At 40.5% G+C, this 16509-nt stretch overlaps 1 protein-coding gene across 1 annotated transcript; it reads left to right on the top strand.

Moving 5' to 3' along the window:
- Positions 1 to 339: 339 nt before the first annotated feature.
- On the top strand, positions 340 to 15135 carry LOC123965447 (NACHT, LRR and PYD domains-containing protein 12-like; the record flags this gene model as incomplete). The annotated part of the gene is made up of 5 exons (XM_046041964.1): positions 340 to 472; positions 676 to 849; positions 5731 to 5883; positions 10689 to 10735; positions 14796 to 15135. Coding segments are annotated over exons 1-5 (845 nt in total), but the record flags the coding sequence as incomplete, so codon positions are not given.
- Positions 15136 to 16509: the final 1374 nt, after the last annotated feature.

Here is a 16509-nt window from a genome sequence, read left to right as displayed (position 1 = left end):
AGACTTTCATTCCATATATTCAGACTTCCATTCCATATATTCAGACTTCCATTCAATATATTCAGACTTCCATTCAATATATTCAGACTTTCATTCCATATATTCAGACTTTCATTCCATATATTCAGACAGACAAACCATAAATATATATATTATTTCCTAAACGGCATGCCATAATATAAATATATATATATAAATATATATATATATATATATATATATATATATATATTATATAAACCTAAATCATATAAACACTGAGTAATATTTTCAAAAATGCGATGTTCATATTTTCTAGGCTGTGTGGCTGTAATCTGTCAGAGAGAAGTTGTGAAGCTCTGATGTCAGTTCTTGGCTCCCAATCGTCTAATCTGAGAGAGCTGGACCTGAGTAACAACCTAATGCAGGACTCAGAAGTGAAACTGCTCTCTGCTGGACTGGAGTGTCCAGACTGTACACTGGAGACTCTCAGGTCAGGATTAATAAACATGTAAAGAGTCAGCCATAACTGTCACATTTATGTTGTTGTCATTTATCTTCATCGTCATTACGGTACACCACTTCCCTTTTCAGACACTGATATGAAAATAGTTGCTGTCAAAATATACTGTAGGTGTAAGTAATTTAAAACACAGAGACGAATGTTTTCACATGTGTATTGTCTATATTTTCTAGGTTGAGTGGCTGTAATCTGTCAGAGAGAAGCTGTGAAGCTCTATCCTCAGTTCTCTGCACCCCATCCTGTAGTCTGAGAGAGCTGGACCTAAGCAACAACGACCTGCGGGATTCAGGAGTGAAGCTGCTCTCTGTTGGACTGGGGAGTCCACACTGTGCATTAGAGACTCTCAGGTCAGCATTCAGCTTATGTTAACAGATAAAATGTAGCAAGGAGCCAAAGTCGGTCTCCTCCTCTCCAAAACAAACGGACCAGCTGATAACAACAGGTTGTGTTGTGCTTCATCTAAACCATTGGTAATTATGTTTGTTACGAATATATGTAAAAAGAACATTCGACAAGAAAATGAAATCAAGTAAACAAATCGAAGTGATTTAGATTAGAAAAGGAGTGGGAAGAAGAAAAAAAACCTTATTTAATCCCACCCCCTATCCAAAAATCAAAAGCTTACAAGTAATCGACCCGCGTCCCAAATATTTGCACATCTACTTTGTTATATCCAAAAGCAATTCAAAATGTACATCAATCATTTAAACAAGAAAATAAAAAAAATATAATAGGAAAGAATAAATTCCAGCAACTCAGAAATAAATGACCACAATGAAACTGAAGATAATTACTAGCCCCAGAAAAACTTATTGATTATTCACCCCCTTCTTCATCCCTGTAACCATTGAAAACCATATCTTTATAACTGATTTTAAACTGATTTATGTTTGGACGTTGCTTTAGTTCCTCATTAAGACTGTTCCAGATCTTTAGTCCAGAGCTTGAAATGCAAAAACATTTCCTGGTTGTCCGTATCCTGTTTGTTGTGTTGTGTTGTGTTTCCCCCTTAAATTATAACCTCCCTCTCTCTCCCTAAATAATATTTGAATATTTCTTGGCAATAGGTTATTTTTGGCTTTAAACAGTATTTGGGCTGATTGATATTTCACCAGATCTGTAAATGTTAATAATTTTGACTGTAAGAATAATGAGTGAGTGTGATCCCTATACCCACCATTATGAATAATCCTTATTGCTCTTTTTTGGAGAATAGATAGTGAATATAATGAACTTTTGTAGTTGTGTCCCCAAATCTCAGCACAGTAAATGAAATATGGCTTTATTTAATACTGCAATTGATCTTGATAGTTTAGATTGTACATGATAAATGTGTGATTTCCAACTGATTCTGTCATCTATAATTAATATAATAAAAATAAATTTATTTTCATGAACTCTCAATTATAACCCCATCTATTTGTATGTTCACCTGAATATTCATATTGTATTTTCCAAATAACATTATTTTAGTTTTATTTTAATTTAATGATAATATATTTCTATCAAACCATATTTTTAATTTGTTAATTTCTTTAGTGACATCTTCCACTAGTTGCTGAAGGTTTTCACCTGAACAGAATATATTTGTGTCATCTGCAAATAACACCATCTTCAACAACTTAGATACTGAACATATTTCATTAATATACAAAATAAACAGTTTTGGTCCCAGAACTGACCCCCTGGGGGACACCACAAGCAATGTCCAAACATACTGACCTGGAGCTTCCCAACTTCACAAACTGCTGTCTTTTACTAAGATAACTCCTCACCCAGTCTAATACTATCCCCCTGATACCGTACAGATACCTCCATTACATAATTTTTATGATCTATGGCACTGGTGATTTCCTCAATTCATTCTATTATTGCCATCAATGTAGATCTGTTTAATCTGAATCCATATTGACTGTCTGTGAGTAATTGATGCTTATCCAAGAATGTTTCTAATCTATTGTTAAAGATTTTTTCTAGTATTTTGGAGAATTGTGGAAGTAAGGAGTTCTGTAGTTTGTGAACTGGTGTTTGCTCCCATTTTTATACAGAGGTATGACTTTGGCTATTTTCATTTTGTTTGGAAATGAACCTGTTTCAAATGATAAATTACATATAAATATTAATGGTTTTGAGATCCCCTCAATTACTTCTCACTATAGTCATGTCAATGTCATTATAATCGGTAGACTTTTTATCTTGAATTTGCTCACAATTTCCAATATTTCTTTTTCATCCACTGGCCTGAGAAACATTGAGCTTGGATTTCTCTCTATTAATTTATTACAGTGATTTTCCCAGCTAGGTCAGGTCCCACATTTACAAAGAACTGATTAAAACTGTTAGCCACATCATCCATATTATAATAGTTCTTATCCTTATCAATAAAATACTTAGGAAAACCTACTGTATTTGTCTAGGACGATTTCTTATAATACTATTCATTATAGCCCATATTTCTTTAATATTCTTTATATTATTTATTTTTGTCATGGGTTGGCTGAGTGAAGGCTGAGGTCTGGACCCAAATGCAGACCAAAAGGCGAGGATGCAGTTCAAAAGGATTTAATTACTCAAAAAAAACAAAAGCTTACGTGGAAGCATAAGGGTAAGTCCAAACTGAGGTAAATCCAACAAACACAAGGCAATCCAAAAACCAGGGAATATTCCAGGGAAAAGGGAAAACACCCACATCACACACATTTACCTTCCATTGACCCCATACCCAAGAGGCTGGAGGCCCCTAGTGAGATTAGTTACATGGCAGTGTTTTAAAGATGGTTCTCATGAAATTCCCATTACACGGAGCACAAGGCAGAACACTCCCCATAGACGAAGGACGTGACCAAGACTGAAGAGACAAGCAGGCATCCAGTATATAGACACAGGGACCAACGAGTGGGGCGGGAGCAACACAGGTGAGGGGGGCTCAGGACTAATGAGACGCAGGCAGAAAGCCACAGGGAAACTAATAATAACCAGGAAGAAACAGAATAACCCCCCTCCCCCCATTCACTTACATGCATTTTCCAAGTCCGATTGACACCAAATTGGGTCAACTGTTCCCCATGGGGCCCTGATGACACCTGAAAAATTTGGTGCACTTCGGCCAAAAGGTGGCGCTATAATCGAAGCTCAAATACCATCAGACAATCCCATTCATTCCAAAGGGATTTTCAACTAAAGGACATTTTGCCTCATAACTACAGCCCACTACATGTTACTACATTCATAAACCTTATGTCTACGTGTTTGGGGGATGCTGCCGATTGCGATATATATAGGACACGCCTCTGTGCGATGACGTTTTCATTTAGCAAAATCGCGAAAACTGGAAAACCTATTTTAATTAAATCCTCCGAAGCCGCAAGTCCGATCGACACGAAACTTGGCACGGACCATCTCTGGACCAAGCCGAAGAAAGTTTGTAGAGGGAATTTTGATCCAACAAAAACCGGCCAAAAGCTAAAAACAGGATGTCATGTCACATCTTACGTTTGCAATGTCCGATCTACACCAAACTCGGGGACCTTATCTGGCATGGCCTCCCAAGAGCCTGTGTGAAATTTTGCATCAATCGGCCTCCAGGTGGTGCAATAAATTGGAAATAAAATAACACTGCCATATACATACATTCATTTCAGATCTTCATAACCGCAAGCCCCTTTCATTTAAAACTCGGTCGTTTATTCTCCACAGGCCCCCGAGCCACGGCGGGTTCCATGGACAATAAATCATGGCGGGCACGGGCCCGGGTCTGCTATATTCTTTTATTGGACAATTTTTGTCATATAAATACTTAAAAGGTTCTAAGAATCTGTCATATGCATTGTTAATGTCTTTTCCTGATATATTCTATTCCAGTTCTGTGCCAATTTGTTGATAGATTCGTCTAAATTCGGTTTGCTTGTCGGGCTTATTAAGACTATATTTGAAATCATCAACCTGTCTTTTAGACTCCATCCCAACTAGGCTGCTTAAAGAAGTTTTACCCTTAGTCAGCACTACTTTACTAGACATGATGTCTTTATTAACAGTCTATGCCAGCATTGCTGCAGAGGTTGAAGGGGTGGGGGGTCAGCCTCTCAGACCATACGCCACACACTGCATCAAATTGGTCTGCATGGCTGTCGTCCCAGAAGGAAGCCTCTTCTAAAGATGATGCACAAGAAAGCCCGTACACAGTTTGCTGAAGACAAGCAGACTAAGGACATGGATTACTGGAACCATGTCCTGAGACCATGATTAACTTTGGGTAAAACTTTTATTTGCTAAATCCCTGATTTGATCCTGCCTACTGTATGTTTGGGACAGGCCTTTAATTCCTTTTGCACAAAACTGAAACAACTATGAAACAGTTTATTTCAAACAGAATAATACTTGTATACACGTCATTCATTTGATCTAGCTCTGACAGACGGCTTATGCTTAGGCTTAATTAACATCACTACATCAACATGGTGCAGGATGAGAGAAGTTAGCAGACAGAGAGCGATGGACTTCACACGACAGGATTCACAACTTAGAATAATTTTTATTCCAACATGATAACGACCCCAAACACACCTCCAAGAACGACCGCTGCCTCGCTAAAGAAGCTGAGGGTAAAGGTGATGGACTGGCCGAGCAGGTCTCCAGACCTGAACCCTGCTGAGCATCTGTGGGGCTCCTCAAATGGAAGGTGGAGGAGCCCAAGGTCTCTAACATCCACCAGCTCCATGATGTGGAGGAGTGGAGGAGTGGAGGAGGACTCCAGTGGCAACCTCTGGTGAACTCCATGCCCAAGAGGGTTAAGGCAGCGCTGTAAAATAATGGTGGCCACACAAAATATTGACACTTTGGGCCCCATTTGGACAATTTCACTTAGGGGTGTACTCACTTTTGTCGCTTTATTATCTGGTAGCAACTTGCCACCATTTTGTTTGTTTACACAGGCCACCATCTCAAGTTATTCAGCTGTCAAGTGTTCGTTCCTCGGTTTTGATACAGTCACTGAGTTATCAATACATTAAGTAAAAAGTAGTTTCAGAACCAATTGGAGCATAGACCATAGCTATGCTTACATTTCCTAGTCAAAATACTTTGCTGATGAAGGGATGAATTTTACTGCAGTGGACTGATGGGGTAATTTAATATTTTGATAATTTGAATCATTAATTATGAATTCACACTGACAAGGAAAGAATAGATAAAAATATATTATGTGTGTGTGTGTGTGTGTGTGTCTTCAGGCTTTCAGGATGTCTTATCACAGAGGAAGGTTGTACTTCTCTGGCCTCAGCACTGAGATCCAACCCCTTCAGTCTGAGAGAGCTGGACCTGAGCTACAACCATCCAGGAGACTCAGGAGTAAAGCTGCTGTCAGCTGGACTAGACACACTCAGGTATGAACAGGCAACAAGAGCTCACACACTGTTTCTCTGTCTGCCTGACAAGCTGAGAACTCTTGGTTCACAGTCTGAACCAGCACCCCTGCAGATAACAGTGGAAACAGTAACTGATGTGCTGAGAGTCCATGTCCCCGCTGAGAATGACCTCCTAACTAATATCAGACCAGCAGACCAGGATCAGGTCTTTATCATTTAGTGAAATGCAAATATGACAAATATAGTCAAGCATTTATAAACTACTATAAACCATAATGCAAAATCATCATCCATCCATTGTCAACTGCTTATCCTGCGTACAGGATCGTGGGGGGGCTGGAGCCAATCCCAGCTGACATCACCCTGGACAGGTTGCCAGTCCATCACAGGGCCACACATAGACAAACAACCACTCACGCTCACACCTAAGGACAATTTAGGGCAACCAATCAACCTAGCCTACATGTTTTTGGATGGTGGGAGGAAGCTGGAGCACCCGGAGAGAACCCACGCAGACACAGGGAGAACATGCAAACTCCACACAGAAAGGCCAGAGCAACCGGGGTTCGAACCCCCAACCTTCTTGTTGTGAGGCGACAGTGCTAACCACCGCACCACCGTGCCGCCCGCAAAATCATCAAGAGGTTCAAATTTCTGCTTTACCTTGGAAACTGCAGTTGACAAAACAATCTCAGGTCAAGGTCCATTTAGTAGCTGTTCTGGAGTTTATTAGGAAAGTTGTTATTAAAGGCTTCTTAAGATAATGCCCAGCTCATGAGAAATCACACTGATCCAGATGGTTTGAAGTTAGGAATTTAAATATAAAATGAGTTCTTTAGTTATAACTAAGATTTCTCATCTTTTTCCAAATTTGACCTTGGTCTCCCCAAACTTCCACCTGCTCTCAACATTTCCTCCATGAGGTAAAAAGATTCAGGAAGTATACAAATCATATTGATGGGGCTAAAATGAAGACAGTGATCTTCATAGAAGAAGCAAAGTTTTCAACTTAAAACTTGGTCTCACTCTTAAACAAATCTCAAAATAAAAAGTGCCCCAGGTTAGGCTACAGGGCAGAGTTTTTTTTGTACAAATCAAATCCAACTGAAAATAAATTGCAGTATCAAGTACTTTATGTAAGTCACGTGGTGTAACGCTGTGTTTCTAAGAGAATGAAAATGTAACTGTTGTGTGGACATTGGGGGGTATATTTAGGGCCCTAGCAAGAGAAATGTGCAAGGACCCCACTGGAACTGAAGGCATTATTTTTTGGTCTTTCCTTTATCTCATCCATTCTGCCTTTCACTTCCTACCTTAAGGTCTTTTCACATGGGAAGCAACACTCCGCCTGCGTAGTCGCCTGGCCCCACGTGGTTGCTCTGCGCTTCTCATGTGAACAGACACCGAGACAAGCGCTCCGCGAGTAAACGGAAAGCACTCTATAGATAGTAACCATGGCAACGGCTTCTGTGCGCTACTGTATTCCTTCATAGCCTAGTTTAACGTGAAACTATAGGCTAAGTAACGTTAGCTGATAGGCTATATTATTATATAGGCTATATTATTCATATTCATAAAGCTGATAAATCCCTCCTGTTACTGTCCTGTTAATATATTTCAGGGAAATCACAGATGGAGAGGATCAGTCCCTCATCCTGCTACATCCTTCTACTGTATTCCTTCATAGCCTAGTTTAACGTGAAACTATAGGCTAAGTAACGTTAGCTGATAGGCTATATTATTATATTATATATATTATTCATATTCCTATAGCTGATAAATGCAAATGCCCTCCTGTTAATGTCCCAATAACTGTTCAGTGATATTTCAGGGAAGTCACAGACGGCGAGGATCAGTCTCTCATACATCTTTTTGTGCTGCGTGTCGCGTAGGCTACAGAAAGTTCAAGTCAGTTCAACTTTGGCAGGGGCGGGCGTGTGCGTGAGACAAACACGACCGCGACAGTTTCACGGGAACATGCCTGCTTGTCGCTACGCCTGTCGCAATGCCCACGCCTCCCTTCCTACACGCTTGCCTCTCATTCAAAATGAATTACGAGGCACGTAAATCACTTCCCGTGTGAAAAGGCTTTTATTCTGAATTTTGAGCGTCATCGGAATCACATGACTGCAAACAACGTATTGGGACCTGCCTAGCTAATGGTGATCCTGTGAGTGACTCCAAACAACTTATGAATGAGCTTCCCAGTAAGGCTAGTCAGTAGTGCAGCAAAAATGAAAAACTTTGTAATGAACCTACTGTAATGACCTCACTTGCTTCTTGGTGTGTGACTCTTCTGGATGGCTTCGACTCTGTCCACCTGTGGATGAATCTCCCCATGTCCAAGCTGCTTGCCCAGGTATTTTGTCTCCTGCTTTGCCCACTCATATTTTGCAGTTTGAGAGTTGGCCAGCTACAAGGTACTGGACTTTGTCCTCTTTGAGTCTACCTGAATGAAGGAACTGAATGTTTCAGTATGGTCTTCAGCCCTGGTCTCTCTTGGAACAACAGTGGAGCGCTTGCGAACACCTACCTGTAACTCCACTGGTTGGTTACCATCCAGGCGACATCAAAGTCAGGTCGATCTTCCCAGGCTTTTTCCAGGCCTCCACAACCACTTCTGAATCATCATCCTCTTTAATCTGGCAAACCAAGAGGGATATGTTCTCCAGTGGAACCCCTCTCCTTCAAGGATTTAAGAAGGTTCCCCCTTTTCTGGATACAGGACCTCATATGTGGTTGGGGTCATTTTCCTAACCACAGTGAGTGGGCCTTGTCACTTAACCATAAGTTTGCTTGAAGAAAACGGTCCTTCTGACCTGGTTAAAACTATCAGGCTTTCTGGCAAGTCCAGTGGTCAAGAGCCATACAAGAGTTTGAAAGCTGAGAACCTTCCCTGTTGGCACAAAGAAGAAATGGTAGCCACTCTTTCCCTTTAACTGCCACAAACCTTTCAGCATATGGTTGAACCTCTCCACCAGGCCATCAGTCTCAGGGTGGTAAGGAGTACCTGCAGACAGCCCATTAGACATGACATGAAGTTTGTTCTAATGTATGTACCGGTACCCTGAGCTGCTTTTCTCCAATGGCCGCATGATATCTATGGCTCTACAGCTGAAGGGGTGGTGATCATGGGCATGGCCTGCAGAGGAGCCCGATCAGACCTGTGGACAGCACCGGTTTTCTGGCATGTGCTGCAGTGTGTTTGCACATCAGTGTGCATGGAAGGCCAATAGAATCAGACACCTTAGATAAGTCTGGTGTCACCATAAGTGTCCCGCTGCAGTCTGTTCTCTGCCTTCTCTCCTACTAAATGCTGCTTCCCTAGATGTCTGTGAAGGTTCTCAGTTATCCAGGTCATAGTTATCCAACGAAGGTTGAGATCAAGGGCAACTGTATCTTCAACCAAGTCCAGTTGCCCTTGACCTCAACCTTCGTTGGATCCTTCCCTAGAGTTACCTTGCCAATCTCTGGAGATGTTTAAGTCTTCGTTACCCCAAGGTTGTTGACAGCAAAATGTGAGGAGGCCCCCTTGCATGCATAGATGTACTACAAGGCCTGCCAGGCTGCAGTCACACACACACAAACAAGGTTCTCACTGGTAGAATTATTCTTGATGTTTTTCATTCAGTTACTTATTTAAATTAATTGTTATTATTTCAGTTCTCACGACGGTGCTGTCTTATTTATTTATGTTGCCTGATTTTTTTTCTCTCAATTGTCTTCCTATGTCAGCTGTTTATTGCTGCTGTTCGGCTGGTTGTCTCTATGTTTTTGTTTGTTTGTGTTCCCCGTTCTCTTGCAGGTTTTGTTGCTTTTTGCAATTGGTGTTTCCTTCTGCTATTTCCTGTTGTCCCCACCCCCCATTTCCAGTTCTCTTGCAGGTGTTGCCCTCTCTCTGTGCTGTCTGTTTATGTGGTGTTTCTATTCCCCATCCCCATGTCTGTCCCCTGTCTGGCCCGGTGACAAATAAATTTGAATAAATAACAATACAGACAAAAGAGTATATTAATACTCTCTTGTTAAAGTAAAATCTGTCTGGCACAATATGGTATCCAGCTCCTCATACTCATACCGCCGGCTGCCGGGCAGGACAGGTTAAAAAAAAAAGGAAGAAAAAAAAAAAGTAGGCACTGGGCCTGCCTCCCTGAGCCCCAAGACTGACAAGAATTTCTTCCTCCTCTGATGTCTCTCCAGTCTCCCAGTGATCTTCCTCCTCTCCCAAACAGAAAACAGCTGACATTAACATGATGTCACACTAAATCATAAAGAGACATAAAATGAACACTCACGGTCTGATTATCAGGCTGAGATCTGAGACATTATTCAACACTTAACACTTATTTCGGTCAATTCTGTAAACATCTATAGACATCTATATCCTGTCTGGAAGTGGGATCCCTCCTCTGTTGCTCTTCCTGAGCTATAATTTCTTTTTTTTTCATAATTAAATGATTTCTTGGGGTGGTTCTTTATCTTTATCAAGGGTCTAAGGACATTTGGTGTCCATTGACACAGAGAGTGTAAAGCCTCTTGAGGTAGATTTGTGATATTGTGCTATATAAATGAAATTTAATTAACTTAATACTTTTGAATCCAAGACAAAAATGTCTCTGTTGACCACTGACTTGAATAATTTTTATTTTTAAAACTTACTTTCCTTTTTGTCTGACCTTTTTATTATTTTATTTTAATTAAGTTAATTGAGTCTATTTATAAAATGTGTTATAAATGCAGCTGTTTTGTCTTGTGGATCTGAGTTAAGGTTTCTGAAGATCACTGATGAGGAAGCTTCTTAAGGTCCATTCTGACTTTATTTCCAGGTTGGAACATGGTGGTGAGCAGAGACTGAAACCTGGTCTTAAGAAGTGTAAGTGTCAATTTGACTCATGAAAACAAGGAAATGAATGTTTAAGTAGTTTAAATTAAAAGCTTGTGTATCTGCATTCAGTTCTCTGTTTTAAAGAAGAAGTTAAATAATAAGTCACTCTGAAGTCTAGATCTATGTGGTAATGGCGCAGTGGATAAGGCACATGCAGTCAACAGTTACTCCTCCAGATCTGGCGCTGCACTCGTTGCAGCGACAAGCAGCAGTAGTTGCATGTGTTTGTTGTCTTGTATGTGGACTTTTACCAATCTGTCTTTTTTTTTAACCAACTTTTGTGTATGGGGTGTTTTTCGATTTCTCTTTTAACTACGTGGAGTCATCATGGACGTTATGAGTGCTTTATTCATGAACATGGTTGTTCTTGGGGCTGTATTGAACTTTCAACATCGCAACCAGCCAGAACAGACAGAAATATAGTCATGACTTTCTTATGCGATGCAACAGTTCTGTTGCAGGGACCTTTTCCGACGGCATACCGCTAGAGATCTGTAAACAAGGATTTATTCATACATGAAGGCAGACAGCGGTACGAGTAAGGAAGCGTGGCCGGAGAGGAGGAGTGAGGCAGAGGCTACGCAGACCGGGGCTATGCCGCCTGCCACTTCCCTCTGTCATCCTCGGAAACACACAGTCACTGAGGAATAAAGTCGATGAACTGCAAGCGAACGTGAAGTATATACTGGAATACAAAAATGCTTGTTTGATTGCACTGACTGAAACTTGGTTGACAGACCATGACTTGAATTGGGATTTTGAAATCAATGGCTTTGGTCAGCGTGTGCTTGTATGTCAATTCACGCTGGTGTAAGACTGTCGTAAGGGAATCTATTTGTGGCCCTAACATCGAACTTTTATCTGTTCCACTGCGCCCATTCTATCTACCACGGGAAATCCCACAAGTATATGGTTTATATTCATCCTAGAGCCAACATGGTAGATGCAACATCCACTATTGTTAAACTTGTGCATCATTTGCAAAGCATTTCCCCTGATGCACCGCATTATATACTTGGTGATTTTAACTGTTGTAGTCTTAAAAAGCCCCTCGTCATTTTTACCAGTATGTAACCTGTCCAACAAGATATGGTACTGGACTTGTGCTATGGCACCATAAAGGGTGCATATAAATCCTATGCAATGGCGCCATTAGGCTCTTCTGACCACAACTGTGTCTCTCTAGCCCTGATCAACCGACCCTCAAGAAAGGGAAAGTTGAGCGCGAAGAAGTTTCTATGTGGACAGAGGGCGTTATCCAGGAATGGCTGTTTTCACAGTACTGATTGGGATGTTTTTAAAGAGTCCTGCACAAACTTGGAAGAACTGACACTCAATAAGCCCTGGGTTACTAAAAAGGCTAGCTTTTCACCTGCGTGACATTCACCATCAAAGAGATGCTCAGAAGTTGATGAAAAAGCAAATAAAGCTGGCCAAAATGCAGTTTAAAAATAAGATAGAGGATGAACTTGAAAATGGTAATTCTCGCTGTGCCTGGAGAGGAATCAAATCTATGGTGGGAATTCAGAACAGGAAAAAAAGAGTGTTTAGCACCAATAAGCCTAACCCATCCTGGCAGAGGAGTTAAATAATTTTTCACGAGATTTGACCCCCACGATTTTAGTGATGAACTGGCTGAATTCAGAGTGGCTTCAGAAAGTAATCAGATTCAAATTGTTGAAAGGGATGTCTGGAGAACTCTTGAACAGACAAATGAGAGGAAAAGTCAGGGACAACATCAGCGCCGACTACTTAAAAACTTCTCTATGTTTTTTTTCATTTCCAGCTCTCCTTATCACATAATAACGTTCCCATGGTATGGAAAGAATCCATAGTGGTTCCTGTAGCCAAGGTTCCATCACCAAAGGGGTTGAATGACAGGAGATTGTTCAGTTCTAAAAGAGTGTAAGGGACCCCACAAATGATTTTTTTTAAATTTTCTGTTCAATTTCAAAATTGAATATGTAGTATGGTTGATTTTCCTAAATACATCCTGATAAATGTGTGCTGCAATGTTATTTAATGCTCAACAGCAGTGGGATGTATTGAAATGCACTGCACAGTTGTCACCACCAAGAAGAGCTATTCTGCTCTGTATGTTGTTATTCCCCGTAATCAGAAAGACTTACAAGAAGACGCTATTAGCTTTAGGCAGCTGAGACGTTTACAGGCAGGTAAAAGTTGTTGTACATTGCTAAATCTTGTGGAAGACAGCAATAAAACTCCACCACAAGTTCTCAAGCGCCTGTCTGTGTTTCCTGGCTGCAACGTGTGAGTTATGGATATATAGTGTTCTATATTTCATGGTCGCTCTACTGTATGTTGGTATGTTTTATGTTCTTAGGTATTTTATTTATTATTTGGTTGAGGTGTATCGACTACTGTTGCAAAACAAATTGCCCCTCGGGGACAATAAAGTCTATCAAATCAAATCAAATCAAATGCCTTTGGTGTGAGCGTCAGCTAAATTAATAAATGTAATGATCTACTTTAAGCTGCAGTTATTAGCAATTGAACATACAATGCAAACTTTTCTGCGTTGCCCTCCTGCGTTGATTTAAAAAAAAAAAGATTATCTTTCCCATGTACAACTGTCAGGATGTAGTGACATTTTTAGCAAATATGCCAAAAAGATACTTCAATAAAAGTTACCTAATGAACCTTTTTGAAGCTCCAGTGCATAATATTTCTGAGGATTTATTGACAGAAATGCAATATTAGACTTAGACTTAGACAGACTAGTTACTCAACTGCACATTCACGATGTACATTTGAGCGAGATTTCGTTGCAAGGCTCCAAATAAAAAACAGACGTAAAACAGTATAAGAACATGTAATATAAAATAGAATATCAAGAAGATATAAAAGAAACAGAACCCTAATTTAAAAAATTGTGACTTTTTTCAGAAATGTAGCAAAACAGAAAAATTATATGTAGCAGCAGGATGTCTTAAAACTGTGAAGTATAAGATAAAATACAATGATACAATAGAAGATCCATAAATATATTTTCAGTGGTGTGTAAAGAACTTACATAATAAACCATTATGTTTTTATTATCTTAGAATGAGACATTTATATCTCCATAACCGCGGGAACCCCCTTCCATGGACGTCGCCACTTTGCATCATCATGTTTCTACAGTAGCTGGAAACAGACAAACTGCGCTACAGAGCGCATTTCGTCACTACGTTCTTCTTGTTGTACTTCTGGTAGAATTCAGGCAGTGCAGACACTCATCACTGTGTTGAATACGTACATTAGAAGAAGAAGAAGTAGTAATAATATACTGCAGGGGTCGGCAAATAAGTTTTGCATTAGAGCAATAGTTTCAACCATTAGATTGTGGGTGAGAATATAAGACATAATATTGGAGGCTGTTGATGTGAAGTTTGGTTAGTTCAGTTGGTAAAGTGCAGGACTTCAATCCCCCCTTACAGTATGTGCTGCAGTGTTTGTGTTTCAGTGTTTGATCCGCAGTCATCAACGACTGCTGTCAAAGTATTTATTTATTAATATTTTTTACCCCTATCAAAACACCATACTCTGGCAGCGGGCCAGATATTATTGTTGGCGGGCAGTTTTTGTGAGGATCCATAATCACAGCGAGAATGAATGTGTTTCCCATGTCAATGTTTGTATAAACTTTATCTAATGTGTGGTTTATAATGGACTGTGGTGCAGAAACAGTGTTTCACACTCTTGGCTTACATTTTCCATGTTGTCTGTCAGTGGCCAAGTCACAGTAACATCTGGTTTACTGAATAATTAGATATAATTTCTTAATATATCCATCTAAAGAAACCTAATTTCTTGACAGGCTACTCTCTGTCCTGTGTCAGACACCGTAGCTATCCTACACTCTTTGAAAAGTTAGAGGGCAGTGGTAGTCTGGACAGTTGGTTGCAATTCACAACCCTCACCACTAGATGCCACTAAATCTTACACACTGAACCTTAAACCGTCAAGTCTGTAAATAAAGCAGCAAACCCATCAGGTGTGTTAGATGATTAACTGCTGCTGTATTGTGTCTCGTTCTCTCCATCAGATGCCTGTGAACTCACACTGGACACAAACACAGTACACAGAAAGCTCAAACTGTCTGACAACAACAGGATGGTGACATTGGTGACAGAGGAGCAGCCATATCTTGATCTTCCAGAGAGGTTTGACTACTGGCCTCAGCTGCTGTGTAGAAATGGTCTGAGTGGTCGCTGTTACTGGGAGGTTGAGTGGAAAGGAAGAGTTTATATATCAGTGAGTTACAGAGGGATCAGAAGGAGGGGAGACCATTTGTCCTGCAGGTTTGGATGGAATAAGCAGTCCTGGAGTCAGGAGTGCTCTGATGTTTATGGTTACTCTGCCTGTCACAGTAAAAGAAGGACACGGTCCTTCTCCTCCTCTTCCTCCTCCTCCTCCCCCTCCTCCTCCCTCACCTCCTCCTCCTCTGGTAGAGTAGCAGTGTATGTGGACTGTCCTGCTGGCACTCTGTCCTTCTACAGAGTCTCCTCTGGCACACTGATCCACCTCCACACCTTCAACACCATATTCACTGAAGCTGTTTATCCTGGCTTTGGTTTATGGCGGTCTAACAGGTCTGTTTCCTCAGTGTCTCTGTGTTCCCTATAGAGGGAGGGTCTTCTCCTGTCACACTGCTGACAAACAAGTCTAATGACTCATAATTATGAAAAAGTGTGTGAATGCACTTCAAATATGTTTTCACATGGAACACCTTGGTAGTCAGATGGTTACAGTGCATGCCACATTGCAGTTGCAGCCGTTGCTGCTTCGCTTGCATCCACTGACCTCTGTTGCATGTCATACACCTCTCTTTCCCCGCTTCCTGTCTACCTCTTTACCAGTCACTGTAAAATAAAGTAAAGTATTTTTTTCTAATACAAATAATCATGTGTATACAATAAAATCAGGTTACACACATTCAGATTCAGATGTTGATCTGTAAGTGATCATTGGAAGGTTGAAAAATGTCTAATTTGAATTTGTTGAGTATGTGTGTATTCCTCACTGCACTGGAAAGCATATCAGATCGCTTTTCTTGTGTTTGGGTGTTCTTGGGAAACCACCAATGATACAGCTTCTTTTTATTAAAGTAGAGCTCTTCTGCTATCAAACTCATTTTGAAGAGCTTAACTAACGAATTGAAGTAATCAATTATTGACTGTGAAAAGCAGTTCCAGCAGTAGGCAGTTGCACTAGCAGAGGGCAGCAACACACCGTTATTCTCTCTCTCTTTCATCCTTTCTTTCTTAGTTTCTTTCTTCTTTGCCTGGGGAGCCGTTTAACTCATATTTTTCTTGCATTATTTATATGCAGATTTAATGACTGAGTTTATAATTTATGTACATTTAGAAATTCATCTGCATTAGTTTTCTCTTCCTGCTGCACAGTTCAGTTTTTGTGGTCTTGTACCATTCTCCAACTGTTGTACCAACTGTTGTTTGTAGGAGATGATTTGACTGGTTGCTGACGTATTGCGGTAAGCGTGTCGACTCATTTCCGTTTCCGGTGCTTGTGTGTTGGTACCGTGTTGTGCTGCTCTCACTAAATAACAGTTACATTTGTTAGATGACAGCAGCCAACTGTCAGCTAAACACTTTACAGTAATTTTGCCTAAGCACTCACAGTTCTTTCCATCTTTTTAGTGACTGCTGATCAATCTCATAGTTGTTCTAAAGTTTTGGTAACTGACGCTACAGTACTTTAGCTTAGCCGTTAGCGACTTTAGCTTAGCAGCTAGCGAT

Source organism: Micropterus dolomieu, unplaced genomic scaffold (genome assembly GCF_021292245.1).
Source record: "Micropterus dolomieu isolate WLL.071019.BEF.003 ecotype Adirondacks unplaced genomic scaffold, ASM2129224v1 contig_9724, whole genome shotgun sequence".
NCBI lineage: Eukaryota > Metazoa > Chordata > Actinopteri > Centrarchiformes > Centrarchidae > Micropterus > Micropterus dolomieu.
This window is presented reverse-complemented; position numbering and strand designations above follow the sequence as displayed.